Genomic DNA, 25,819 nt, shown 5'->3' with positions numbered 1-25,819 from the left:
TGGGAGCTAGGAGGGACATTTCAGATCTTCCACATCTGCACCCTTGGCTCCATGTATGCCCATTCCACTGCTGTGTGTGCAGCTGCCTCCAGTCCCCCATGCCCAGAGCAGAGGCAGGCACAGGCAGGCTGCTTAAACAGCTCAACCAGCAGTTTGTGCATGCTAAATCGCTTCAGTCGTGTCCATCTTTTTGTGACCCTATGGACTGTAGCCCACCAGGCTCCTCTGCCCCTGGGATTCTCCAGGTAAGAATACTGGAGTAGGTTGCCATCCCCTCCTCATGGGAAGCTATACACCTCAAGGTGCCCAATTCAGTCCCAGGCTTTAGCAAAGCTCTTCACTCCACAAAGCACCAGGCCTGCAGCTGTGGAGTAATGTTTCCTGGTGTAAGGACCCTAGTGCCTTTCCTTCCACCCACAACACACATGTCAGGGCTTTTAACAGCAAAGGAATGTCTTTATTCGGGGGGCATGGGTTTTGGACTGGCAGTCGGGGGTACAGCAGTGCTATTTCGGTAGGTACCCAGCAGGATGGCATTGATGTGCTCCAGTGTCTGATTGCTGAAGACCATATTGAGGTGCTGTGTCCCAGGCAGAGGCAGCAGGTGCACGGGCTGTTTCTGGCGGCCCTGCCAGCGGGCACAGAGCTCGGTGCTGCGTGTGGCCACAGTGTCATCACCATCCTCATAGAGCACATCCACGGGGTCTGAGTAGGGGAAGCCGTGGTCATAGATGTAGGTGCTGGGCGTGGGCAGGCCTATGCCATACAGACAGTACACTTCCACGCCAGGTGCTGGGAGGCCTGCTAGCAGGTCACGTGACTGGAGCCACATGTACCAGCCTTCCTCAAAGTGCAGGTCTGTGAAGAACCGCTGCATGTCACGGCTTGTGTAGTTGATGCTGGGGGTGGAAATGAACACGTGGTCCTCAGGCCACGTCTGCCTGGCGGGAAACATCCAGGGTGACGTTGTTGTCATGCGCTGCTCCTCTTTCAGCTTGATGCTGGACATGATTGGGATGCCCTGGTTGTCTCCTGGGGACAGAGAGCAAGGTGGGGTAAGGCTACTCCAGCCGGCAGGCCTGGTTACTCCAGGCCCACAACTTGCTCCCCCAGCCCAAGCTCAGCTGGACACTCAATCTTGTCCTTGCCCAATCCAAACACAGACTCCAAGCCCTAGACTAGAACCGGCCTAGCATTCAGAAGGTGCTCATGTGTACTTGTTAGCTGAGAAGCCCTGATGGCACCTCTGACAGGCAGAGCTGGAGGGCTTCAACAGGAGGGTAGGGGAGCAGTGTTTGCTGAGGACGGGGGTGTGAGTTGGGGGGATATCGTGCTGGCAGTTCTGTCTCAGGCAAGCGTCTGTCGACCCTTGTGACCTGCGCTGCACAGGGCTCAGAGCTGTGTTCTGGGAAGGATGAAATGAGACCCATCTCTGACACACATTGATGTGGTCTGGAGAGTGTTTCCTTCACTTCAGCTCCTAGGGGTAAAACCATGTCCAGCTGTGCTCAGCCTGCAGTAGGTGCTCCACACGAGGTATCTGTGCCACTCCTCGGGGAAGGGCAGGAGGGGCTCCTGGGGTCTGGCCCTGGCTTTGGCAGATCTGCCGTGGCCTGGCTTAGGGAAGATCCCTGTGCAAAGCAGCTCCTGGGAGCTGAGTGGGTAGACCTGAGGCCACAAGGAACAGACCTCAGTCAGATTCAGCAATGAGTCAGATTGCTGGGATTCACTTCATCTTTGTTTACCTCCCCTTTGTCATCGCTGAGACAAACTGTCAGGAGTTTGTCTAACAGACCAGACTGGGTTCACTGCTCTCCAAGGACGACGAAAGGGGCTATTTCCCAGAGGTGGTAGACAACACCCCCAAGCTGTGCATTGTGAGAAGAAACAGGAGTAGGGGCAGGCCCATGGTCAGCTTCTTTCCACCATCGCCCCCCCCCACATCCTATGGGACCCAAGTGATCACGGGCCCTCTCACCTGAGGCCAAGACTAACATAGGCTTGATGGAGCCACCCCAGGGAGCCCCAAGAGAGATGAAACCATCGATGAAGCGGTCCTTCCAGGTCTGGGGTTGGCGCAGTAAGAAATAGAGCAGGTGCAGGCAGCCAAGGCTGTGCCCAATGAGGAAGACGGGCTTCCCATACGTGGAATACATCTCCTCCACCAGTCCAGCAAGCTTCAGGTAGTACTCTTCCTGCTGGCCTGCAGGGGCGTGGGTGGGTCAGCATGGCTGGAGGTGGGGGCCTCCACCCTGCCCCCCAAAACGCCTAAACATAGAGACACTCACTAGGCTCCAGCCGCCAGTCGTAGGGGGCGGCCCGCACTGTCTCATCCCGCACGTACCCATTGTTGACCAGGTTCTGTACCAGTGTGTGCATATAACCTGTGGGGGAGGCGGCGGCACCAGGGGCTGTGGCCATGGCCCCTGCAAGCCCACCACAGCCTAGAGCTCCACCCTCCCCCTCAGCACACACACACCTGCCAACTTGCTGGTGTCCAGGTACTCGACAGAGTAGGTCTTGCCAAAGCCAGGGACACGGATCTGTACACCGGGGGCATTGGACACCCGCCCAGAGCTGCGATTGTACACAACCCTGGGGGCAGTGGGACATTCAGCGGCCCCGCGGCCGAGGAGCGGGGCGGGGGACTAGGCCAGAGGGGACGGCACACACCTGGTGTTGTCGATCCAGCAGTCTACCCCAAGGGGCAGGAACATGTTGATATCTAGCCAGATGGTGAAAAAGTCTTCCGTCTTGCGGTAGCACATCCAGTTCACCACACTTGGTTTATCCAGCTTGGCTTCAAGCTGATTCCCCAGGCAGCCGGGCACTGCGGGCACCAGCCTTCACTCTGGATCCCTCCCATTCCCCCGCGGTGGACCTCACCCCAGCCTCACCTCCCCGACACCACAGTGACCAGCCCCACCCCTTCCTCTCCCATACACCCCGTCAACCCCCAGAGACTAAGGACAAGATCCTCTCTTTCTGTTCATATCCCCTGCTCCATCTCCCCAAAGCCCAGACTCCCCCCAGGGAGGGAAGATCCAGGGGCCAAGGCCACTGACCCTTGCCCTCACAGAGCAAACAGCTAGCATGACTCTCCATCTCTGCCAAAGTCCAAGAGGAGAACAAATAGTGTGGGGAGCGGGGGCAGGACCTGACAGGCCTCTCCTGCTCTCCTGGGCTGGGCACCTCGTCCTTGCTGGGGTGGAAGGAGCGGTAGGGGGGCGGGGAGTAGGGCTGGACCCAGCGTCTAGCTACAGCTGACCACAGCTTGTAATGCCCTGGCCAAGCCCTCTGGCACACCCACCCTCCACTCCACCCACCTAGGGGAGACACCTTGGAGACACAGGAACAGTGTGGTGCAAGAAGGGGTGGGTTTCTCCTCAGGACAAGCCTCTGGCCCCTCCAAACACTGAGGCAGGAATTGGGGCTGATGCATGGGCAGAAGGGTGTCAGCAGGCTCTGCTAGCAGGGGTGGGGGCCCGGTTCCCCAAGGGCTGGCCGGGTGCATCAGGGGCCTGGTGGGGGCTTACCGAGGATGACGGGCCGTGTGTGGTTACTGAGCTCGGCCTTGGGCGTGGTGTGCGGGGGGAACAGCACATTGAAGAGCCAGAAGGGGGCGGCGGGGGGGAGCAGCAGCCCCAGCAGCAGCAGGACCCACTGCCGCGGGGAGCCGGGCGGCCCCATTCCAGCCCTAGTGCCTGGTGCCCGGTAAAGCGGTCCTGGGCTGGCCTTATCTGGAGTGGGGGTGGGAGGGGCCCCGGGGCCAGTGGGAGGGACAGCCTGGCCAATGGGGTTGGCCAGCGGTTGCCAGAAAGGGGCACAGCCTCAGGGAGTCGGCTCTGGGCCTGGATTCAGTTCCGCCTTCTTCCCCCGTGCCAGGGGAAACAGAGCCGGGGCAACGGGAGGCCCAGAAATACACAATGTTTTATTGAAAAAAGTCAGGCTTCAGCTGGCTGGTTCCATTCAACTCGGCTTGGTGGGGGTCCCCACCCACAGGAGCTGAGTCAGATTTTCCTGCAGGCGGGCTGGGCCGGATCCCTCCCTCGTCACCCTTCCCCTCCTCTCTGATGGTGACATCCAAACAATAAATATGCAATAAATAGCACTCCCGGGCCAGCTGCCTTCAATCCCCATGTCAGCCCCCACCAGTCTTCTCCAGTCAGGACAGGCATCCTGGCGTGCTGGACAGGCAAGTCCCCTCGGGGACTGAGGGACCTCAGATCCATCTCCATGGCCAGGTCTGGGGGTCCTGAGGGACCTCGGATTCATCTCCATGGCCAGGTCTGGGCCCTGCCTCCAAGGAGACCTAGTAAAGCTGGGTCCAGGGTGAGGCCAGGCAAAGTGGGGCTGGCAGGTGGGTGCTGGAGTGGGGCTGTGTGTTACCCTGGACACCTTCACTCTAGGCCACAAGTCTGTACTGGTCTCAGGAGTAGATGGTGATGACTTCACGGCCTCCACCACGTACCAACAGCACTCGTTCGAGGCCCTCGGTCAGCACCTCCAGGAACTCCATGTCTGTGGGGCATTAGTCAAGGAAGCAGCGCCCAGAGAAGCACCCAGGGAAGTCTGGCCCATCAAGCAGAGCTGGGGTACCCTGCAAACCCCCAGGGCATCCAGGGACAGGAGCACCCAGCCTGGCCTCACACACTGCCCACCTCCCCACCAAAGGATCCAGTTCTCATCACCCTCGCTGTTCTTGGGTGGGCCAGGCATGTTCAGTAGGACCAGGCGGGCGTCATGGGAGCGTGTGACAATGACTTCATTGAGCTTCACAGCCGTGTGCATGCGCCGCACATTAGACTGGTCCCTGCAGATAACGTGGCTGATCATGGATCCCACCCCTGGACCACCCCACCAGGCTCATCTGCCCCCACCCCACCTCCGCCCCTCATCCCACCTCCGCCCCTCATCCCACCTCCACCCCCAGGCCTGGATACAGCTGGGTCCATTTCTGCTGCACTCACGGCTTAATATGCACCAGCTCCCGGAAGTTGTCGGGCGTGTGGCTGGGGTCCCAGGGCTCCGTGGCCATGTACTTGTCCCGGGTCCATGTCATCTGGATCTTGTCAGTCCCAGCTGCAGACTCATCCTCCTCGTCCGAGTATAGGCTCTCTAGCCGCAGGGCTGAGTGCCGGTCCTTGACTAGCTGGGCCTGAGGACAACCACAGGAGGTCGCCTCAGTGCCGAGGGCCAAGCTGGCCCAGCATGATCACCCAGCCTCAGGGAAATGAGGGGGGCCGCAGTGAGTCATCCTGATGCCCCCACTTGATGGCCTCTCCCAAGGCCGGACCCTGCCCTGAACTGAGAAAGGTCACTGACCTCTCGCTCCCGCTCTGTCTTGGTCAGCCTCATCTGCCGCAGCATCTGGGAGCGCTGCTCCATCATCAGTGTCCGCTCGTAGGTGTACGCAGAGATGTCGCTGTTGTGCTGGGGAGAGGGTGAGCCGTGAGGACCGGGCTGTGGGGGTGGGGCAGGGCATCCACAGGGCTACAGTGGGCAAGGGGCTCACCATCTCCACCACCTCCACCTCTGCCTCGAGACGTAGGTGGTATAGGAAGATGGCCAGATCCTTCTTCATCTGGATGCTGTTGTCGTCCATCTGGGCCACCGTGAAGATGCGCATCCGGCATTTCCTCCAAACCTGCAGCCACGGAGGGTGGTGGTTCAGTCGCACCCTCTCCCTGCACGGGCCCAGCCCCTCACACCATGGCCCAAGCGCCTGGCCCACCTTGTGCTGGCGCAGCAGGAAGGGCAGCAGCATGAGCATGCCGCCATCGTGGACAATCCACCACACATCGATGTGGCCCTCCAGGTAGCGCTCATGGTTGCTGGGGTAGAAGGCGATGTTCTTGGGCACAAGCAGGGCCAGGTGGGCAGCCGTGGTGCAGCGCACGGTGTCTGGGGAGGAGGGGCACTATCAATTGTCAGCCCATGGCCCTCTGGCCTTTGCCCTCACCTGACCCCCTGCCCCTGACCCGTGTGATCAAGCCCAGGCCCCAAGTCTCACACACCAATGAAGGTCTTCCAGGCGCGTGGGTCCTCGCTCTGCCGCCAGCCATAGGGCCAGCCCAGGACCACGGTGTTGTGCCTCATGCCGCCCAGGCCGCAAGACTGGATGAGGTGGGCCAGCCCCTCCCGCACCTTGCTGGCCACCACCACCTGGCAGAAGCCCTTCACCTTCTCGATCTCCATCATGTTTTTGATTGTCTGTGGGGAACATACCCGGGTCAGAAGGCAAGGCCATCCATGTCCCCTCTGCTGGGTTCCCTGCCCAGGCCCCAGTGTACAGAGCTGCTTGGTGGTGGGGGAGGAGATGGGGGCAAGCTGCCCACCCAGAGACCATGCTTACAAGATGGAACCTTCATACCCACCGGACTCCCGCTCTCAGCTCTCAACTCTTGCCCGGCTGGCCAGGACTGGTCCCCTCCCCTATGCACCAGCTACAGCCTGGACATCTCCAGTCCGGTTCAGGGTCCTCCCACCCCCGACTCCCGCCCCAGCAGTACCTGCTCAGCGGCCTGGGCCTCGCCATAGCTCTCCAAGAAGCTGCCCTGGATGACAGAACCGACGATGGTCAGGCCCTTGCCGGCTTTAAGCTGGGAGGCGAAAGTGAGGAGCCGCGGGTACTTCACGTGAAGGTCCTCATCTAGCTTCAGCAGCACCAGTAGCTGAGGCCTGAGTGGCCGGATGGAGAGGAGGCCTGAGACCAGGGCCAGAGGTCTGCAGGGAGCCCAGCTCCCTCCTCTCTTGGCTCACAGTCCCCCTCAGGTAGCAGTGATCCAAGGGCCCGATAGGCAGGACAGTGCCCCTGGCAGCTCAGGACAGGGAACACGGACTAGGGAGGGAAGCCAGCACCTGGTGACTCTCCCCTCTCACAGGGCTGCCCCCTGAGAACCTCGACTGCCCCTGTCAGGCCTGGATGACTCACCGCCAGTTCTTGGTGTGAGGAGGCCCCTCCTCTAGCCGCAATAGGGCATAGCGGGCAGCACTCAGGGACAGGCCTCGGATCCCATCGCCCCATTCCTTCTCAGCCCTGCAGAAGCCCCCGAAGGCTGGTGAGTCCCCCGCCAGGACTTGTGTCCATGTGTATGCAGGATGGAAGGGACCAGGCCCAAGTCACAGCCCCCCAACCCCAGTGCCATGGTGGCTTAATGAAGGATGGTTCAGCTCCCCACACCCAACTACAGCCCAGCCCAGCAGCCCCGAGCACCTGAGTGGGTGGCACCCGCACTCACCCTTGGTACTCAATGTACTTGTAGATCATGCCGGCGATGAGCATGGCGACCAGGGCATAGTACCAGGAGGAGACAAACATCAAGGCCAGGCAGAGGCTCATGCCCAGGAAGGACAGCGCCCTGGGCCAGAGATGGGGGAAGGGCCAGAGTCAGGGAAAGACCTCCCAATCTCTCACCAATAGAAACTGTTGCCCAGAAAGTTCAAACCCCATCCAGAATGGTTTCCCCCATAGCTCTCGTGTCGGAGAACCTGGCTCAGGGGCCCAGCTGGCCCGTACCAGTGATAGTACTTGAACCGAGGCCGCCAGTTGGGGGTCCTCAGGAGCGTCTGCACAGCACAGGCCAGGTTCACAAACAGGTAGCACATCAGGAAGAACCTGCAGCACAAGGAGCAGCTGGGAGTGAGTGGCCCCCTTGGCAGCCAGGTACCTGACGTCCCGGACCCTCCCCAGGCTGGGCCTAGATGAGGAGCTGAGACCGTCACAGCCCTGCCCTGCACAGTCAGGCAGGTCGTCTCAGCCTCACTTCGCTCACGCCCAGGGCCAGATGTGGATGGGACACTGCAGTGGTACCTGCAGAGCCTGGCCTCAGAGGATGTTCTAGGCAGAAGGTGAGGGGGCTGCGGGCAGGGGGAACAGCTGTGGAAGAGGATGGTGTAAAGGAGAGTTCAGTGCCTGGATACAGCTAGACAAAAGCCAGGCTTCTGGCCTGGGGGACCAGTTGGATGAGGGGCTGTCATGAGTGTGGGGAGACGGGGTCAGAGGAAGACGAGGAGGGCCATTTTGAGTCACTGCATTAGAGACACTTGAGGGACACTTCAGTGGGCGTGGGGGATCAGGATGGAAGAGGCCTACTGCGAGAACCCCCCAGGAAAGACAGGAAAGGCAGAGGGCTGAGGGGACTAGCTGCCCACCTCTACCCTCAGCTGGTGGATGAGGAAGGACAGACAAGAAGGCAGGAGGGCTGATGAGAGAGGGCAGGCCGGGGGCAGGGACTCTCATGGTAGGGGCAGTGCACAGTCCCACTAGGGCTGCAGGAGAAGCAGCCACAGCATCAAGGCTGAGACACATCCTGACATGGGCGGTAAGGGGCCACCATCCAAGACAACTTCGGCAAGGATAGTTTCAGGTGTGGGTGGAGCTGGGCGGTAACGGGCGGAGGTGTGTTGGGGGAACAGGAGAGCACTGACTCCAGCTGGCCTAGCTGTGGCTAGGGGTGCAGCTTTGGGGGGAAGGGAGCTCAGTCAGTCCTACAGGCTGAGTGGGGTGGTGAATGGTGGCTTGGACGTAATGGAACAAGCAAGAGGGAGCACCAACTGTGGAGCAAGGTGTGTGAGGAGGGGCAAAGTGGCCCTGGCACTGGCGGAGGTGAACAGAGAGAGGACACGAACTCTGCCTCCGAGACCCCTGGAAACTGCTGTGTGTTTGCCACCTCCTGCAGGGCACTGGCAGATTCAAATGCCCAGCTGACTCCAGAACTTTAAAAGCAAGCAACTTGAAAACAGGTGGATGGGACAGTGGTGGCTCATCAAGGTGATGAGACTGCTGCTTGCCCTGTCCCTGCTCTGGGGGTCTCCCACAGAGGCACAAGGGACCTACTTGTCTCTTTAAAACATCTGAGTAAGCACTGGAAGGCAGAGGTTCAGAAGGCTGAGCTCTGCCAAGCAAATATCCCCCAACAGCCTGACCCGTCTCCCAGCTGCACCCTCAACCCTAGACAGGGTCACACGAGTTGCTGGGCAGGGCTCCCGGCTAGGTTGTGCTGAGGGTACAAAGAGACTCCCCCAGGATGCTTTCCCTGCCCTGGCCCCCAGCTCACATGGATAGAATGGGGGCCACCATATCCAGGGAGGCAATGAGGATGCCCAGCTCGGCGATGAGTGCAGTCAGGAGGAGGGCCCACGTCGGTTCACCATTCGCCTTGCCGTGGCCGAAAACCTGCACACACCAGGGGCAATGGGGTCAGAAGCAAAGAAGTTGGTCCCATTCCACACATCAGGACACAAGTCACAGCCTGGCTTCCATCATCTCCAAGTCCCTCAGGGGCTCAAGTCACAGCCATACCTATCCTGACAGGTACTCTGCCCTCCAATTCCCCAGGCCGCTCCGCTGTGAGTGGAGACAGGCCTTGGGGCTTCTGGGCCCAGGCAGCTCTGCCAACAGCAGCTCTCCATGGACGGCTGCCTGGACCTGGCCCCTAGCAGGATAACGTGCACCCGGATTTACTGTCTACTTTTCTCCCTGGCCAGCGTGAGGGGCTAGGAGCACCCAGAAGGTGGGGGAGTGCAAGAGGCTCACCCGGAGGAAAGGGATGATGTTGTCCTTGGCGATGGCCTGCAACAGGCGTGGTGCCCCAGTGAGGCTCTGCAGGCCAGCACCGCAGGTGGAGAAGAAGGAGCCGATCACAATGACCCAGGGCGAAGGCCAAGCTAATGTGCCTACCACAAGGTTTCTGCTGACACCGTCGCCATATCTGCAAGGGCTGGGCTCAGGCCATGTTCCACACAAGGAGTCCCCAAAACCCTGGCTGGGGCTGCCCAGTGTGAGGGCTGGCAGGGGTCAAGAAGGACAGCTACAGGGGACAGAGCTCTGGCCCTCAGCAGAGGCCAGTCCACTAGCCCCTATCCTTCCAGCCCAGACCCAATCTGATGTCACTATCCTCTTAGAAGCCAAAGTCCTGGTGGGACTGACCCACCACTGACAACCAGCAGCCTGAGGACATGTGTGGGACCATGAGTATGAGGGGGGCCGGGGTCTGGGCAGCAAAAGCTGAGCCCACAGCCACAGGGAGGGGCCCAGTTTACTCACTTGTCCCGGAGGACCACACCCTCGATGCAAGCGCCAAAGAGAACCACGCTGCTGAAGTCTGCAGCCATGTCAAGGAAAGCTGGACCTCTGTTGCCACTGCTGCCCCCACTCACTCCCCACACAGGGCCCCAGAGCCCTCCTCACCCAAGTCTCAGGACACCTGAAGCTGAGGTTTCATGTCAGGTACAAACAAACCCCTTGAATGTGTGCATGTGTGTGAGGGGTGATGTATACATGCATGCGTGTGTGGTGTGTCTGCATGTTCCAGGTGGTGACTTAAACACAAGGAAGTGCCTCCTGCCCACAAACCCCCTGCCACAATGCCAGGCCTGGGAAAGGATACAGACAAGGGAAGTGGTAACAATGGCCAGAATGGTCCCCACTGGAATGGACTTCTGCGCGTCTCGGAGGTCCCCAGAGCGGTTGGAGCCAGCCATGATGCCTCCAAAAACAATGAGACTCCCTCAGGAGCTCCCTTGGGAGTGGGGGCAGGGAGCGTGGGTGGGCAAGAGGGCTCACCTGTTACTGAGGGGAAGAAGATGCCAACCAGCACGGTGAAGGATGTGGCGATGTCAGCCACCACGTACAGGGGCAGGCTCTCCTTCAGGCCAAGGGCATCCGTGGAGGGCAGCCCGTGCTTCTCCACGACCTCACCCTTCTCCAGGTAGGCGCTCCATAGGTTTTCTGTGGGGGTGGCCACATCACCACTGCAGCCCCAGGAAAGTCTGGGGTAGCCCACCCAGGGGCTGCAGGTGTAAGAGGTTCTGGGGGCTCAAGGGGGTGACCTCAGCCCGATGGCTGTGGTTTCAGCCACAGGGCCACTCTGGCCACAGGGAAGGACTGGCTGGCTGGAAGTCTGGGAGGCAAAGGTGGCTGAACTGCCATTGTCTGCCACTGCCTGCCTCTGAGACAGAGGCCCTTTATGGCTCCTGTGAGAACTATCCCAGGCAGGGTCAGGGGCTGGTGGCTGGGGAGAGAGGGGCTGCCAGAACTTTCTAGGGGGCTACTGCAGGCCTGGGACACTGGCCAAAACAGGCTCCGTTCAACCGAAATTTAGCTGCCAGGAGCTGGGCTGAGAGGACACTGCTGGGCTGGGAAGGCAGCCAGAACCGCCTCCCGTTCCTGAGCTGGCCACACAAGGGCGGCTCTGTGCTACCCTGTCCCTACATGCTCGTTCCCTCCTTCTGCTCTGCTGTGGGGGTGGGTGGGTGGGGAAGCAGGCGGAAGGGAGCACATACCCTGGAGTACGCCAGCAGATGCACCAGGGATGCCAGGGATCTCAGTCACATTGTTGAGCAGGAAGTAGGGGTCGCAGGACTCAGCCGTGAGGTTGGGGCTGTGGCAGAAGAGGCTCCAGAGCTGGGTGGCCACTGTCTCATTGTCCACCACGGCTGTCTTGGCGCAGACATCAAACTGGTCCCGGGACAGTGTCCTGTTGCCCAGCATACACACTCTGTGGGGTGTGGGAGAGGTGAAAGCATCAGCAGCTGCTCAGCCCGAGACCCCAACTTGCTCCCATCTGGCAGCCTCTACAGAAAAGGCCATCCATGTAGGGGGGATGTCAGTGTAATGCCTGGAGGTACTCCCAGGTTACTTACGGAAACACAGGAGGGTCAAAAATAGACTTAATGCCTCCAGCATAGATGGAGAGGATGGAGATGATCACACAGGCCAGGAAGAGCGAGGCAAATTTGTTCACATACTTGACACCAACGAATACCACTAGGGTCATGAAGGTCAGAAAAATGGTCCCATATACCCGCATATTGTTCAAGGTGGCACTCGATGTGTCATGGGTGCCTGTTGGGTAAAAAATGGCGGCTGGAGGGGCAATGTAGGTCTGAAACAAGAAGACAGATAAAGGAGGTTCAGTTTTCCTATGTGAAGTATGTGCTTAGTCATTCAGTCGTGTCCGACTCTTTGCAACCCATGGACTGTAGCCTGCCAGGCTCCTCTGTCCATGGGATTCTCCAGCCAAGAATACTGGAGTGGGTTGCCATTTCCTCCTCCAGGGGATCTTCCAGATTCAGGGATCAAACCCTCATCTCCTGCATTGGCAGGCAGAGTCTTTACCACTTAGTTACTTGGGAAGCAGTGAATTTTATGTGAAATATATCTTAATAAAGCAATTATTTACAAAAAAGAAAAAAAAAGGATCCAGACACAGGAGCTGACCTGAATAGCTAAATAGAAGTAGAATAGTTTTAGGAGCAACAAAATAAACAATGATAGTATAGGATTATGAGCCAAAGAATAAAAATAAATATCCAGGAGTCCATTCCATACTGATATAAATACATGGTTGAATAAATAAACAAATGGAAAAAGGACAAATTTCCTTACAGAAGAAATCCAGATAATAAGTGTAGGAATGTGGGAAATAGAAAAACAAAAATAAAACCCCCAGAATATCCAGGAATAGGCTCCATGCTACAGACAGAGGATCTGGAGGTGGAAGTAGGCAGGCAGTTCCTCTAAACATCTACTGTCGGGATGCCCAGGGGTGGGCGCTGGTTAGCCTATCCTCCCCATTGCCCCTCCCGCTTATTCCCCACTACCAGGGCAGTCCAGTGGGAAGCGGGAAGCTGAGTCAGAGCACACTTAGGGCCCACAGAGAGGGTACTGACCTCCCTGATTTTGGTAAGAGGATAAGATGGATCTGAGAGGCCTTGGCACAGAACCCTGGAGGAGACAGAGCTGGCCAGAGCCCACATGAGCCTGGGAGACAGGCTCTGCATCACCACCGAAATCCATCACAGTCTGACAGGCAGTAGTTCACCGACTACCTGCCACAGCTGAAATATTGCCTGGGCAGCTGGAACATCCAGGGCCAAGGTGAAGACTGCCAGGCCCCTTCCATGCCTGATCCAAACTGGGAAAGGGCTGAAGGGGAGACTGGCTTGAACAAAGATCTTTCTCCCTCAAAGAGGCCTTCCTCAATGTAAGCCGTAGATCTGGACCAGACGCGAGGGGAGCATGAAGAGCCTGGGCTTATAGGAAAGGGCCTGTTCCGACAAGAACAGAAATGGCCAGGACTTAGCCTGACTCACCAGCAAGATCTCAATGGCCCCTAAGATGTACATGGCTGCCGCAAATGTTGTTCCCAGGTAGAAGCACAGGCCCACGGCACCTCCAAATTCTGGCCCCAGCGAGCGGGAGATCATGAAATAGGAGCCCCCAGCTACAACAGAAAAAGCATACACAGGTCAAGGCTGATTTTTCTTCAAGAGGGCCTCTCCCATGACAACCCTTCACAACCATCCAGGGGCACAGGGACTGCTTTTCCTATTTACAAATGAGCAGAAGGTTTAGACAACCTTGCCTAAGATAACATGGTTAATAAGTGCCCAGGCTGGGGGTGGGCCTGATTTCATTTGACTCCAACACACTGCATGGGCCACTGAGATGACTACTCTGCTGGGGCAGCTCTAGGTCTGCAGCAAAGCCTCAGTGGAGTTATGTCAGTCCCCACAGACTCCCCTGGCTGAGTGTGTCCTATCTTAGCACACTGCACCCTTCCCAAGGGCTAAGTCTGTTAGTTGATCCTCCAGACCAGGGAAAGGACTATATCTTATCTAATTTTTTGCCCCTAGGGCCAGCCACAGGGTAATTGTCCATGGCTGCCTCTCCTGCCCTGAATCTGTGCTTCCATCACAGTCTAACACCCCTGGCAAGACTGAGTCAACCCTGGACCTCAGGGCCAGTGAGGATACAGGTGACAAGAGCCATCCCATGCTTCTGGTTGAAACTGCTCCTGATAAAACTTATCTGTGAAAAATCTGGGAATAAGGATCAAGAAGCTTTAAAAAGGCTACTCCTTTTCATGCTGTAATCCCACCTCTAGGACCTTCTCCTATTCATTGGAAGGACTGATGTTGAAGCTGAAACTCCAATACTTCGGCCACCTGATGCGAAGAGCTGACTCATTTGAAAAGACCCTGATGCTGGGAAAGATTGAAGGCGGGAAGAGAAGCGGACGACAGTGGATGAGATGGTTGGATGGTATCACCAACTCAATGGACATGAGTTTGAGTAGACTCCAGGAGTTGGTGATGGACAGGGAAGCCTGGCGTGCTGCAGTCCATGGGGTCACAAAGAGTCAGACACAACTGAGCGACTGAACTGAACTGAGGACCTTCTCCTAAGGAAACTTCCAGGGGCATGAACAAAGATCAAGACTATTCAAGACAATGTTTACAACAGTGAAAAAGTAGAGAATAGGAGAATAATCATATAAATTAGATCATATCAATACTGTTTTAAAAAACCAAACATTTGAGAAATACACACACACACACAGAGTTTGGGGAAAACAATACATCTCAATACTTTATAAGACCCTAAAACCATGAACCAAAAGGCTAACTAACAGTTGTGAACTCAGGATGGTGGGATTATGGGTACTCTTCAGTTTTTTTCTACATCTTTTTTATACTTTAAATCCCTCTTCTGGTAAACATATATTGCTTTTTCCCTATTACTTTTATACTAATACTAATAAAACTGTTATTTGAAAAAAATAAAAAAGGATTCAAACACAGGAGCCAACCTGAACAGCCAAATAGCCAAAGTGGAATAGTACAAGCAAAAACATAAATTATAGTACTAAGGTTATGAACCAAAGAATAAAATAAGTATCCAGGAGTCCATAGGGAAGGTATAATAAACACATGGCTAAGTAAATAAGCAGAGTCTCTGAAAACCAAGTCCAATCTCATCATCCTGGTGGAAAACCCTACAATCCATAGTGTGGGCCAGGCTCATTGGCTTAGGCCACCAGGAATGCCCTATTATCTTCTTTATCAGCCCCAGCACTCCCTTTAAAAAATTACTTTTATTTTATTTTTTTTAATTACTTTTATACTAAAAACAAAACAAAACAAACCCCAAACAAATAAAACATAAAACAACAGCGATCTCAAATTCTATCAAGCAGGGATGCTCCTAAGTGGTGACACTTTCATGGAATCAAGGACTAAGAGCCCACCAGAAAACTGTCTGGGGGGCAGGGAATGAGTGTTCCCGGGCATGTCAAGGGGGATTCTGGGCCCATTCCCCACCTCAGGCCTGAATGGTGCTCACCCACCTGGAACCACGCCATTGGTGGCGATGGCGCTCATGGAGATGGCCGTCAACAAGGTCTGTGGGAAGGAGGACAGAGGTGAGCAGCTCAGCTGGGCGGGCTCTGTGGGGCAGCCGTGGTCCTGCCCCCCCCAGGATACTCACACAGCAGCAGCAGATGAGCACAATGAGGAGGGCCTGCAGCACGCCGGCTGTACCCACCATCCAGGTCAGCCGCAGGAAGAGGATAACCCCAAAGATGTTCTGCAGGCAGGGCAGGTACACCCCCATGAGGGTGCCCATGCTGGGTGCCTATGGAGCAGGAGGGGAGGGGGGAGACGGAGCATCAGAGGGGCCCCTCATTGCTTGGCAGTCCCCACCTCCAGGGTATTCTGCTAGAGAACAGGCTGGAGAAGGACACCCCAAGTGGAGCCCTGGGGATACAGAGGGTGAGCTGGCTGGATGTCCGTGCTGACCTTCACACATGAAGAAACAGTTGGGGAGTGGGAAGGTATAAAACTTGATGCTTTACCAAACCCCATGTGTGAGCTTTTGAGCCTCACCTCCACTTCATGGTCCTGCCACCTTCCCTTCCTCTCTTTCACAATTCCAGAAAGTGAGGTCTATATCAGATCTCCATTTTCTCAGCCAGCAGGCCCTATGTCACCCAGGCCAGAGTCTAAACAGTTGTTCCTGACCCTCCCTCTCTCCAATGCCCCCGTCCAGTCCAGGGGAAAGTAAGTCCTGCCAGTGTGCCTCTCAAGGTGCCCTGAGATCAGCCTGCCTTGCCTCGACCTTAATCTCCTGAAGCTGGGGCGCTACACCTGGGGCACCTGGATAGTGCCTTCTTATGCCTGTCAACCTCTCCACGCTCTAGCCCACTCTGCTGCCAGAGCAGGACTCTGAAAACCAAGACCAGTCGCATCATCCTTACTAAAACCCCTCTGTGTTGTCTATACTGTAATCCAGTGTGGGCCGGGCTCCTTGACCATGCCCCATCACCTCTGTCAGTCTCAGCCCCTGACAACATCAGACCCTCAGAGCTTCTGAACCAGGGCATGTGCTGGGCTCTGCCTGGGATGGTTATCCCTGCCTTACTGCCTGGCAAATTCCTCTTCAGTTAAATATTCAGGAGACTTAACTGTTGCCTCTTCCAGGACATTCCCCCAGGTTGCCTTAGGCCAAGTTGGTACTTCCTCTTGCGTCCCCTGAGGATCTGATATACCCTTCCATCATAGTGGTCATAACAGGTCACGGTAACTGTTCACTCAAATGACCATAGTGGGGTAGACTTGGCTTGTTTACTGTTCTATCATCAGCAGGCCCTGCAGGTACTCAAAAGGTGCTCCTGAGCCCAGTGAGTGATGCCTTAGAAAGCCTCTGGGATAATCTGTTGGGAAAATCCTGCATATAGAGTAAAGACTCAGGCTGGAGGGCAGGTAAAGAAAGCCTGTCTTAATGGGCACATCCAGGCAGGATTTCTCAACTACCTAAGGGCAGAGTAGGGGCTAAACAGGAGGCCAGGGCAGATGCTGAAGCACAGAGCTAGGGCTGGTGCCTTCTTGAAGAACTGAGCCCAACATGAGAACAGCACAGAGTAGTAGGGTCCTAAGAGCTTCCACCAGAGCCCCCAGCAAAGCCTGCTGCTCTAGAGCCAGGGTGGGAGAAAGAACTCCGTGGCGACAGGAACTCTTCTCCAGGGCCCAGGCCGGGCGCAGGATCTGTGCACAGCCTAAAGGGTCCCAGAAGGGCCTGGGAGGGCCCCGAGTGAAAACAAATGGTCCCTCAAGCTGTCCTGCACAGAGCAGGTGACGGATACACCTCATGTGGGTTCTGACTGAGCCCTTCTCAGAGGCCCTGGACCACCCACTGGGTAGTGGCAGCTCCCAGCCTTCCCATTCAAGGCTGAGTCACTCTGGGAAAAGGGCAGTATGGGAAAGGGCAGGGCCGGAAATGCTTTCTGCATCTCTAAATAACCTCTGGCAGCCTCAGAAGGTCACCAGGCCACAGCCAGAGCGGCTGCCATGGAGAGGCTGCCTTGGGTCTTGGTGTGTTCTGGCTGGAGGTCCACCCTTCCGGCTTTAAGCTTTTCTTTTCTGAGGCCCCTGCTCACACCCGCCTTGGTGAGGACCACAGCTCAGTGGCCTCAGCTCCCTAGCTTTCTGCTGATTTGCTGTGGACTTGACCAGGCTCCTCCTTTCTCCATGAAACAGCTACTGGTGCTGGGACACTCAGCCATCCTCTGCATCTTTAAACCCAGGGCCAGCGGGGCTGCCAGGTAAGCTGAGGCTGGACTCCAGCATCCTCATGGGCTCTTCATAAGGCCAAGGGACCACAGCCCTTCACCAACCCAGAATGTCTTCTGACACCTTGTTGAGATGTACTCTAGCCTTTCTTAGGGACCTTTTTACTCCCAGCCACTGGCTTCCTGGACTTGGTCTGAAAGTACAGAGAGGATTTCCAAGGATCTCACCCCTCACTGCAGGGCTAAACAGGGATAGCCAGAGACAGACAGAGTTCTCTGCTATCTGCAGTCCAGAAAATATCATCAAAATCACAACCAACAGGATAGGGTGGGGGTCAGGTCTGTGTGACAACCAAGATCTCAGCTGTCCTCTCTCAAGTGTGGGCTGGGTTGCCTCCGAGAAGAGCAACATGAGGGGTGCATAGCCGCCTGGTCGATCCTCTCTCCTCACCCACCTCAGTAATCTCAAGGGCAAACGCAATCGCAAGGGCAATCTCAAAGACCTGCCCAAACCTTAAGGGCAGGTCTGAGACTGCTGATGTGGTTTATTCCAGTCAAGGGCTCCTCCTGCCTGTGCTGACCTCCAGCAAGAGGTCAGCTAGTGCCAGAACCAAGCTCCGTTCATGTCACAGCTGCTTCCCAAACCTCAGGGAGTTAGGAGACATGGAGGGAAGCTGCTTTGCCTCTAAACTGAATACATAGGGGAAAAAAAAACAACCCAGTCTTCAGTTAAACTGAGCCCCCTCACACAGGTTAGCGTTAGGGTAAAGTCATCCCTGGTGGCTCCAGTGGTAAAGAACCCACCTGCCAATGCAGGAGATGTGGGTTTGATCCCTGGGTCGGGAAGATCCCCTGGAGGAGGAAATGGCAACCCACTCCAGTATTCTTGGCTGGGAAATCCATGGACAGAGAAGCCTGGCAGGCTACAACAGGGTCACAAAAGAGTTGGATACAACCAAGTGACTACACAACAACAAAGTCATCCCAAAGAGAGGACGACTGGGGGGCCAGAGGCCTGGAGAATGAACAGGGATGAGACCAGGAGAGAGACAGGGAAGCCCCAGGAGGCAGTGTTTTACTCCTATTACCCTCACTCTCAGCGCTCAAGGATCCAGGGGCTGTTGGAGAGGTCTGTCAGTGGAGCCAACACAGAGAGGGGCAGAAGGGTTTTATCTGTTCTAGGTCACATAGCCCCAAGGTTCCTAGTTCCAAAGGTAACACCCTTATCCACCCTGATGGGATGCCAGTGATCTGGCATTCTACACAGTCACATACTTCACAGGAAACCCACAAGTCTCCCAGTGTTATGTGTTGATCTTGTTTAGTTCAGTCACCTTAGGCAAGTTACTTAACATCTTTGACACTCAAGTTTCCTCACCTGTAAAGCGGGGGTGATAATAGAAACTGCCTCACAGATTTTTTGTGAAGATGACATGCAAGAACCCTGGCCCACTGCTTAGCATGATGCCTCACACACACACACACACACAGGCCTAAGTAAAGGCAGTGGTCGCTCCCACCATTATTTCTGAGGGCCTCCCTGGTCCTCTGCCCTGAGGGGCTCCTCCTCAGCCCAGCCCTTGAAGCCTCCTTGAGCCCAAAGTACTCAGTGCCCATCCTCCACACTCAGCACACCTGACACCTACTTCCCCGGGATGCTAACAGCTACGTGGGGAAACTGCCAACTCCATGGTGTTGACTCTGTCCTCCTAGGAACAGCCTCTCTGTTGCCCCTGACCAGCTCACCTTGGCTGCTCTCCGACGGGCACCCTCTCCACTCTCAGCCTCCTCATGCTCCTTGGCGCCCTGTGTGAGGTTGGTGTAGCTGACGAGCTTGCCCAGAAGAGATGACACCTTTGGGCGGATGTCCAGCTCTTCCTGTAAACAGAGCCACAGGGCATTCTGGCAACGGGCCCAACTGGCACCAGGCTACCTGTGTGTAGCCAGCAGCCTGGCCTCTGGTCCCTTGCCAAACCCTGAGGCAGGCTTGGGCTCCTGCCTGGGGAAGCCCAAGCCAGCCAACTGGGCAGGTGTAGGTGCCCCACCCCAGCACTCATTTCTCTCTGCCTCACCTTGGCTCAATCACTACCAGCCCACTTGCAAAACTACCTGCCTCAGGGGAAAGGGCAGGGCAGACAGGCGACTGGCACACTTCATCTTGCCTGTTCTGGCTGGCCACCTCCCAGCTATGAGTAGGCCTCTGGAACTCACATCTGTGCTCAACAAATAGCCACCCTAGTGATCCCAGGGAAACAAAGAAATTAAAAGAGGAGTCAAAAGAGAGATGTCTGGGACAAGTGAAGTCTCTCTTATCTGCCCAAACCCTGATCCTCCTGGATGGTCTTCCCCACACCCTGTGAATAACCCACCTCAATCCCCAAGGGAGGATCCTAGCCCCCAGCCCACGTTTGGGAGGGGCCAAGTCAAGAGGCCTCCCAGGGCTCAAGCTGCACAACATCTAGCACAGCTTCCACATCACAGTAACTTCCACAGCACAGCACAGCACTGTGTCTCCACCTGCTATCAATCAGCTCCCTTCTGACCCTATACACAAGGAGAAACTGGCTTGGAGTAAGAAGTGAAGATGCAGGTCTTTGCAAGTCTATGGAGACTGAAAAGCCTATGAGACTTCCACAGAATGTGGGTAGGTGGGGTCAGAATTTAGGGGCCTAAACCATGACTTCAATCCAGAGCCAACTTCTGACTTGAGTCTGAAAATGATAAAATTCAAGGCCAAAGTCACAAAATTGGGAATGTTTCCAAAGAGAGATCCACTGAGGTTACAGATATGAAGAGAGGAGGCAGATTCAGTGAGAAGGACCAGGTCTTGGTGAACTTGATGGGGCTAGAGTTGGAGGAGTCAATCAGGAAGGACAAGGAAGAGTTCACAGGAGAGGGAAGAATTGTGGACTGTGAGAAGTCCCAGAAGTGAAGGAGACAAAGGAAATCCTGAGGTTAGAAATCCTCAAAGGTGGTGACCTTGCTGAGGGGCTGCATGGAAGTCAAAGGTAAACACTCTTGGAGGTAGTAATGGGGTAGAGGCCTCTGGGAAAGCAGTTTCAGTTGAAAGGGCCAAGAGAATCGCAGCTTGGCTGCCAAGGGAGCGAGACAGACAAGGGGAGACTGGAAGAGAAGCCCAGACATAAAGAGGCCCAACACCCAGCCGGCTTGCTTAGCTAAGGCTTAGGTCCTGACAGGTCCCTGCGCGCCCACACCCATGGCCCAGAATGGCTCCTCAGCTACCTCAAACAGTGCCAGGTTCCTGTCATGGTAGTCACTTCCTCTGGAAGCCTCCATGGGACAAAGGAAAGGGCTGCTCTCTTTATGATTGCCATGTCCTGTAGAGAGAGAGAAACAGAATCCTAGTCAGGGGCTGCCTATTGAGGCCCCAGCATGTACTTCTCCCCAGCAGCGCTGCTGTCATCTCTGTGGAGCACTTTAGGGACCAGTGTAACAATACTGGGCCTCAGTTTCCCCAACATACCCTGTCAGCCTCCTTGAAAGAGCCAGAATTGGCAGACTGGCCAATGATCAAAACCCAGCGCGAACACTCATCTAGCAGTGGGCACAGGAGCGAAGGGCCCAGATGCACTAGCTCAGCACTGTGAACACCAAGGGGCGGAGTCCGCTGCAGAAGGGCGTGGCCCAGTCAAGGCCCACCTTCAGACCACCCCTGAGACACACACTCCCGTTTTTCCCAGCCCTTCTGGAATACCCAGTATGCCAGGTGCCAAGGGCTCAGTGTCCTCAGGGCTCCCCCAAGAGCTACCCTCGAGATAGATAAAGCCACACAGGGCGCCTTCTGCCGCCATGATCAGACAGCCACCTACTAGCCACCCCATCATGCATCACGCGGGGACGGCTTTCTTGAGGGCAACCTGAGGCATGCCGGGAGGAGCGGCAAGCAGGAGACTGTCCCGTGTACGAAAGTGGGTACCCAGAGCTGTCTAGGGTCATCTGGGAAAGCCCTACGAAAGCCTGACCAAGTGGGTATGGGACTGGGCTAGGACTGTAGGCAGGACTCGCTTGTTTACCTCCCTGTCCCGATACCACCCGCTTGCCCGAGACTAGGCACGTGGCCAGTCCCCAAGTCCACCTACCCCCAGGCCGGTGAGGTAGGGCCTCAGTACCAAGGAGCCCTCACAGAAAGGAGCCAGATGCACCTTCTTTTAATACGGCTGCCTCAACACTCAAAACTGGGCCGCTTTTTCTGGCCACCCAGCATTCACACTCTCGTTTTCCAAACCGTGTCCATTGTGAGTCTCAGTGGGTGACATTCCCAGCTTTCCACGAAGCAGGCAGAAGACACCAAGAGTCCTTTTCTAGTTGCTAAGGGAGAAAAAACTCTTCAGTTTGGAAACTGTGGTGGCAGTGACTGAAGGCCTCACAGCTGACATCTTGGTTCAAAGAAGTCACGCGTTGGTGTTGGATGGCAATGACTACGGCAGCATTATTGGCCTGGTGTCCTGTGATGGAGGTGGCCAACAAAAGTGTCTTCACTGATCCAGACTAGTGGGGTATTCTGGCCATGCCTGGTTTTGTCAGAGCTACCTGGCAACCTTCTCTGGTGAAACAGTCCCCAGTCCATTTCTCTTGTTTGCAGCTAAAAATACGGAATGACGCCTCCTCCATTTGATACATCCTCTTGCCATCAGTATGAAACTTAACTTCTCTGAGCCAACAATCACTCAGCAGGTGCTGCACTGTGGATTCTTTACTCCCCCAAGAGACTGACAGGTAAAGCATGTTGATGACAATTTCTGGGGCAAAATCAGCTGTTCCTTCCCACAGTATGTAAAAAAGTACATCACCTCCTCTAGGAACCTGGACTAGCTAAGTAAGCCAAGCAGCTCAGTACCAGAAGCTACATGTCTGTGTGTAGGTCAATGCTAAGGGCAAAGTGGACAGAGAGTGAGAGGTGAGGCCAGCCTACAGAATCACATTAAAGCCTGGGCAGGGGCGGGGGGTGGGGGGGCGGTCACATAGCTACTCAGACACCCTAAGACATTGCTGTGCCCTTGATGCTTGTTCAGGATGAGGATAAGGAGTCACAAGAAAAATCTGAAAACCCAGCACATGGATGGGCCTTCAGTGAGAAGTCCCTGAGAACTACTCTTGGATTTTTGTGACCAAAAAAAAAATATCTTCCCTGAATAAGTCAGAGGCTTTATTCTGTCCAAAAAAGGCACCTATAAGAGCTCACCTTGTTTCCCTTTCTGCCTTGGCTGCCAGGAATCTCTAAGCTAAATTTATTTCTTAGATCCAGTCACCATCTGCCTCAGAGTCCTTGCCCCTTTCCTCTGCATGGTTTTGATCTTTCTTACAGTAACAGTCCTTTGGGGAGGCATTTTTGTTGTCTATCTCTTCTGACCCTTCTGTGGAAGTAGGTTGAAAGGATAAATCATTCTAAACTCCTGCACTGCAGCCTTCCCCCTTCCCCCACCATTGTTTAACCCTAACCTCATCTCTCTAAGGACCACTAGTGTCTAGAAAACACAGAGCTGAGCACATAGCAGTCCCCCCAAAATGCTTGTGGATGATCCTGCAAGACCCAGTTGATCCCTTGTCCCTTCAGCCATGACACCAGGGCAGCTCATAGCCCTTCCAAAGGTTACCTTTAGTTTTCATAGCAATACTCCGGTAGGTATCATTTACCCTCTTTTAGTAACAAGGAAGGTAAAGCTCAGATTCAGAGGCAAGGTGACTCAGTGAGAGAGCCAAACTTGGGTCCCAGGATCCCCCAGATCCAGGTGACAGCTAAGCTGTGGGTTCCCTACTCCTGCTTAGGACCCCCTTCCATCTCAGGAGGCATCCCAGGGTTGCAGTACAGGCCACAACTAAAGAGGTCTGGGGTTTGCAGTTTGGCCATAATGTGCATATCCAAGGCTCCTGGTGCTCAGTGGCCAGAAGCCAGGCTTGGATTCCTGTGCCTCCCTCTGTGTGACCTAGGGCAACCTGCTTACCCTCTCTGTGCTGCCTTGGTTTCTTTTCCTATGAAGTAGAGCTAGTAACATCCACTCTTCCAACTGCCCAAATGCCTCAGAAAAGGGACAGCCTGGTGCCAGACACCCAGCAGGGATTCCATAGAGTTCCCCAAAACTGCCTCAGTTGAGGACAGCTCCCATGGGATTGTGGGAATTGGGGGGAGGAGGGGTCTAAGCAGTGCCTGGGTATCTGTACTGCCCTCAGCTATTCCAAAAATTCCAGGGCAGGTCTGGGCATGCCTGCCAGGCCAAAGCTACTCAGATGCCACCTGAGACCCCTGGTGAACCACAGCATGAAGGCTGGGCCTGGGGGCTGCCTCTGAGATACACACATATGTGTGTTCTGACCAGCAGCTGTGAATGAGCCAGCTGCAAGCAGGGATCCAGGTGACACTCCTGGTATCCCTGTACAGATATCTGCCAGGGGTACTCCTCTAGAACCTCTTCAGCCTCTGCCCACAGGCCACAATGGGCTGGATGAACAGGCCCATCTATGCCCTTGGAGCAGAGGTATGGGTCTTGAGAGATTCAGATACCAGGCCGGCGAGGGGGTCCCATGAGATGGCCCTGAGGGTCACTATTTTTGTGCCCCTGACCCTTTGCAGCCCCCAACTAGAAGGATCATAACCACTCACCAGGGTGCAGAATGTCCCCCATACTGCAGACACAGTCACGATCTGGCTAAAAGGGAGGAAGAGGAGGTGCAGGGGATAGTGGGAGGAACTGGCCCAGCCTGGAGGGACCTGGCAGGACTCAGCCAATGTGAAGGAGCCAGCTGCCTATAGTCCCCTATGAGAGGCCAAGGCGGAGCCTGAGGCTGGGCTTCGTTCTGCCTACCTACTGGTCCAGGCTGATCTTAGGGATGCAGCCCAACCCAGCCTCTGGGGAGAGTCTCCAAGGGCTAACAGAGGAGCAGGGGTGGCTGCTGGCTCCTGCTCTGTTCTCTGGTACCAGGCTAGGGCAGGTGCCGGCAGGGGTTGAGGTGTGTACATCCACACAAGCTGTCAAGCCTGATAAATTTCCATGATGTCCAGTAGCCCATGCCACTGCCCTGTGCCATCTCCACACTGAGCAGTCAAGTGACACACATACAGCCATCACCCACATGAAGCATGGATCACCTCAGTCAGGTTCCCATCAGAGACAGATCCAAGTCAGATCAAGATAACATCACCTGGCACATGCCACCAACACCCATGTCCCCTGCAGATCTCCATCACCGTCAGTAACAGACCAAGCATTTGTCATCAGTCACATCACCATCCTCATCACTGTAGCCAAGAATGCACTATCCTGACCCCACTCTGGCTCTGTGGTACCCCACAGCTGTATACTTGCACAAGCACAATTACACATGCATGTGCTGCTGTACACACAGACACAGGTTCTTGCAATGTTCACACTCCAAAAGTGAGCCCTGCAAGGACAGCGCCCTGGGGGCCTCCTGGGGAAAGAGATGGTGAAAGTCAAGGGCAGGCACCTAGGAAGGGGAAGCCAGGTTTACCTTCAGGCCCAGTTTAACAGCTAGGTTAAGAGTTAGGCTCTGGAGTCTCCCACCCTCGATCTGAATCCCCTAGAGCAAGTTACATAACTGCTCCATGCCTCACTTCACTCCTTCCTAATCGAGAGTAATACTACCTATCCCAAGGGGGGAAATTAGGATTAAACGAGTTAATTCACGTAAATTGCCTAGACAAGCCTGGTCCCGTGTGAGTGCTCCACAGGTGTCCACTGTACCTACAGATGTAAGCTGGATCCATGTAGCGCACTCAGGCAGTGGCCCACAGACCCCTTCAGGCTTCCCTCCGGGGACTGGAGTGCTGGGCGGCACAGAGAAGGAAGGAGAAGGGGAGGGGAGCGGAGGAGAGAGAGGGTGGTCTTAGGGAAAGAGATGCTGAAGCACAAAAGTGTAGGCGAAACGAGAAGAGGTTAGGGGCGGTTGGCAGGAGGTGAGAGGGCTGTCGCTCCCAGCCATGGAGTTCAGCGCTCTTCGCGCCCCGGGCGGCCCCGCTGGCCTGGCCACGTCTGCAGCCCCCGCCCGCGGCCCTCAAGGGAGGAGCTGGGGCGGGGAGGGAGGCCCGACCGCTACAGTAGGCGCCGGGGGCCCAGGAAAATTGTGTCCGCGCGCGAGGAGTTGGGGACTGTTTGGCGGCGAAGGAGTCTAAGAAAAGTTGGGCCCTCATCGACGTGTGCGCGCACGGCCCGGCGTCTGCGCGCCAGCCGGCCCCGCATGGCCCGCTCCCCGCCTGGGCCCGGGACCCCACAGGGCGGGCCCTCACCGTCCGCGTCCTCCCGATCGGCGCGCTCCCCGTAGTCCACCCAACTCAGACCCTCGAGGTTGTCATAATCGCCGCGCCGCGGCCCGTCTACCGGCACCACTGTGAAGTGAGGCATCCCGCGCGCTCGGCCCCGCCGCGCCCGCCGCCCCGGCCGCCTGCCCGGCTGTCCCCGCCGCTCCGGGCCGGCGCGCCCCGCCCGCTC

The 25,819-nt window shown here is 56.0% G+C and overlaps 3 protein-coding genes across 49 annotated transcripts in view; 1 reads left to right on the top strand and 2 right to left on the bottom strand.

The window, feature by feature from the left end:
* Nucleotides 1-435: 435 nt before the first annotated feature.
* Nucleotides 436-4,362, bottom strand: LCAT (lecithin-cholesterol acyltransferase). Its single transcript, XM_081512893.1, has 6 exons — nucleotides 3,537-4,362; nucleotides 2,674-2,830; nucleotides 2,480-2,595; nucleotides 2,289-2,384; nucleotides 1,979-2,203; nucleotides 436-1,032 (listed from the first exon to the last, which is right to left on the bottom strand). Exons 1-6 carry the CDS (start codon nucleotides 3,688-3,690, stop codon nucleotides 458-460), a joined length of 1,323 nt encoding a protein of 440 aa, XP_081369019.1. The 5' UTR covers nucleotides 3,691-4,362; the 3' UTR covers nucleotides 436-457.
* SLC12A4 (solute carrier family 12 member 4) lies at nucleotides 3,912-25,819 on the bottom strand. 44 transcript variants are annotated; one of them, XM_081512773.1, is made up of 25 exons: nucleotides 23,974-25,632; nucleotides 21,455-22,084; nucleotides 20,598-20,692; nucleotides 19,101-19,232; nucleotides 15,275-15,421; nucleotides 15,135-15,189; nucleotides 13,099-13,229; nucleotides 11,647-11,888; nucleotides 11,287-11,501; nucleotides 10,568-10,732; nucleotides 10,392-10,490; nucleotides 10,049-10,106; nucleotides 9,539-9,713; nucleotides 9,060-9,178; nucleotides 7,520-7,618; nucleotides 7,242-7,361; nucleotides 6,935-7,039; nucleotides 6,513-6,681; nucleotides 6,018-6,213; nucleotides 5,735-5,904; nucleotides 5,516-5,647; nucleotides 5,326-5,433; nucleotides 4,971-5,158; nucleotides 4,670-4,813; nucleotides 3,912-4,521 (listed from the first exon to the last, which is right to left on the bottom strand). In XM_081512773.1, coding segments are annotated over exons 3-25 (3,024 nt in total). In that variant the 5' UTR covers nucleotides 20,652-20,692; nucleotides 21,455-22,084; nucleotides 23,974-25,632; the 3' UTR covers nucleotides 3,912-4,520. The 44 variants fall into 44 exon arrangements, with proteins under 44 accessions (XP_081368899.1, XP_081368895.1, XP_081368889.1 ...); XM_081512769.1 differs by having other exon boundaries at nucleotides 3,912-4,513; XM_081512763.1 differs by having other exon boundaries at nucleotides 4,692-4,813.
* Nucleotides 17,116-25,819, top strand: part of DUS2 (dihydrouridine synthase 2) — a 72,719-nt gene continuing 64,015 nt past the window's right edge. The window contains exons 1-2 of one of the 4 annotated variants that reach the window (XM_081512879.1): nucleotides 21,209-21,283; nucleotides 21,958-22,091. The gene's annotated coding sequence lies outside the window, so the exon portion shown is untranslated. Of the gene's footprint in view, nucleotides 17,388-21,208; nucleotides 21,284-21,957; nucleotides 22,092-25,819 lie in introns of those variants that run through there. The other 3 variants (XM_081512883.1, XM_081512887.1, XM_081512882.1) reach the window with 3 other exon arrangements.

Source organism: Giraffa tippelskirchi, chromosome 7 (genome assembly GCF_054371585.1).
Source record: "Giraffa tippelskirchi isolate mGirTip1 chromosome 7, T2T-mGirTip1v1.2.pri, whole genome shotgun sequence".
In the NCBI taxonomy this organism is placed as follows: domain Eukaryota; kingdom Metazoa; phylum Chordata; class Mammalia; order Artiodactyla; family Giraffidae; genus Giraffa; species Giraffa tippelskirchi.
This window is presented reverse-complemented; position numbering and strand designations above follow the sequence as displayed.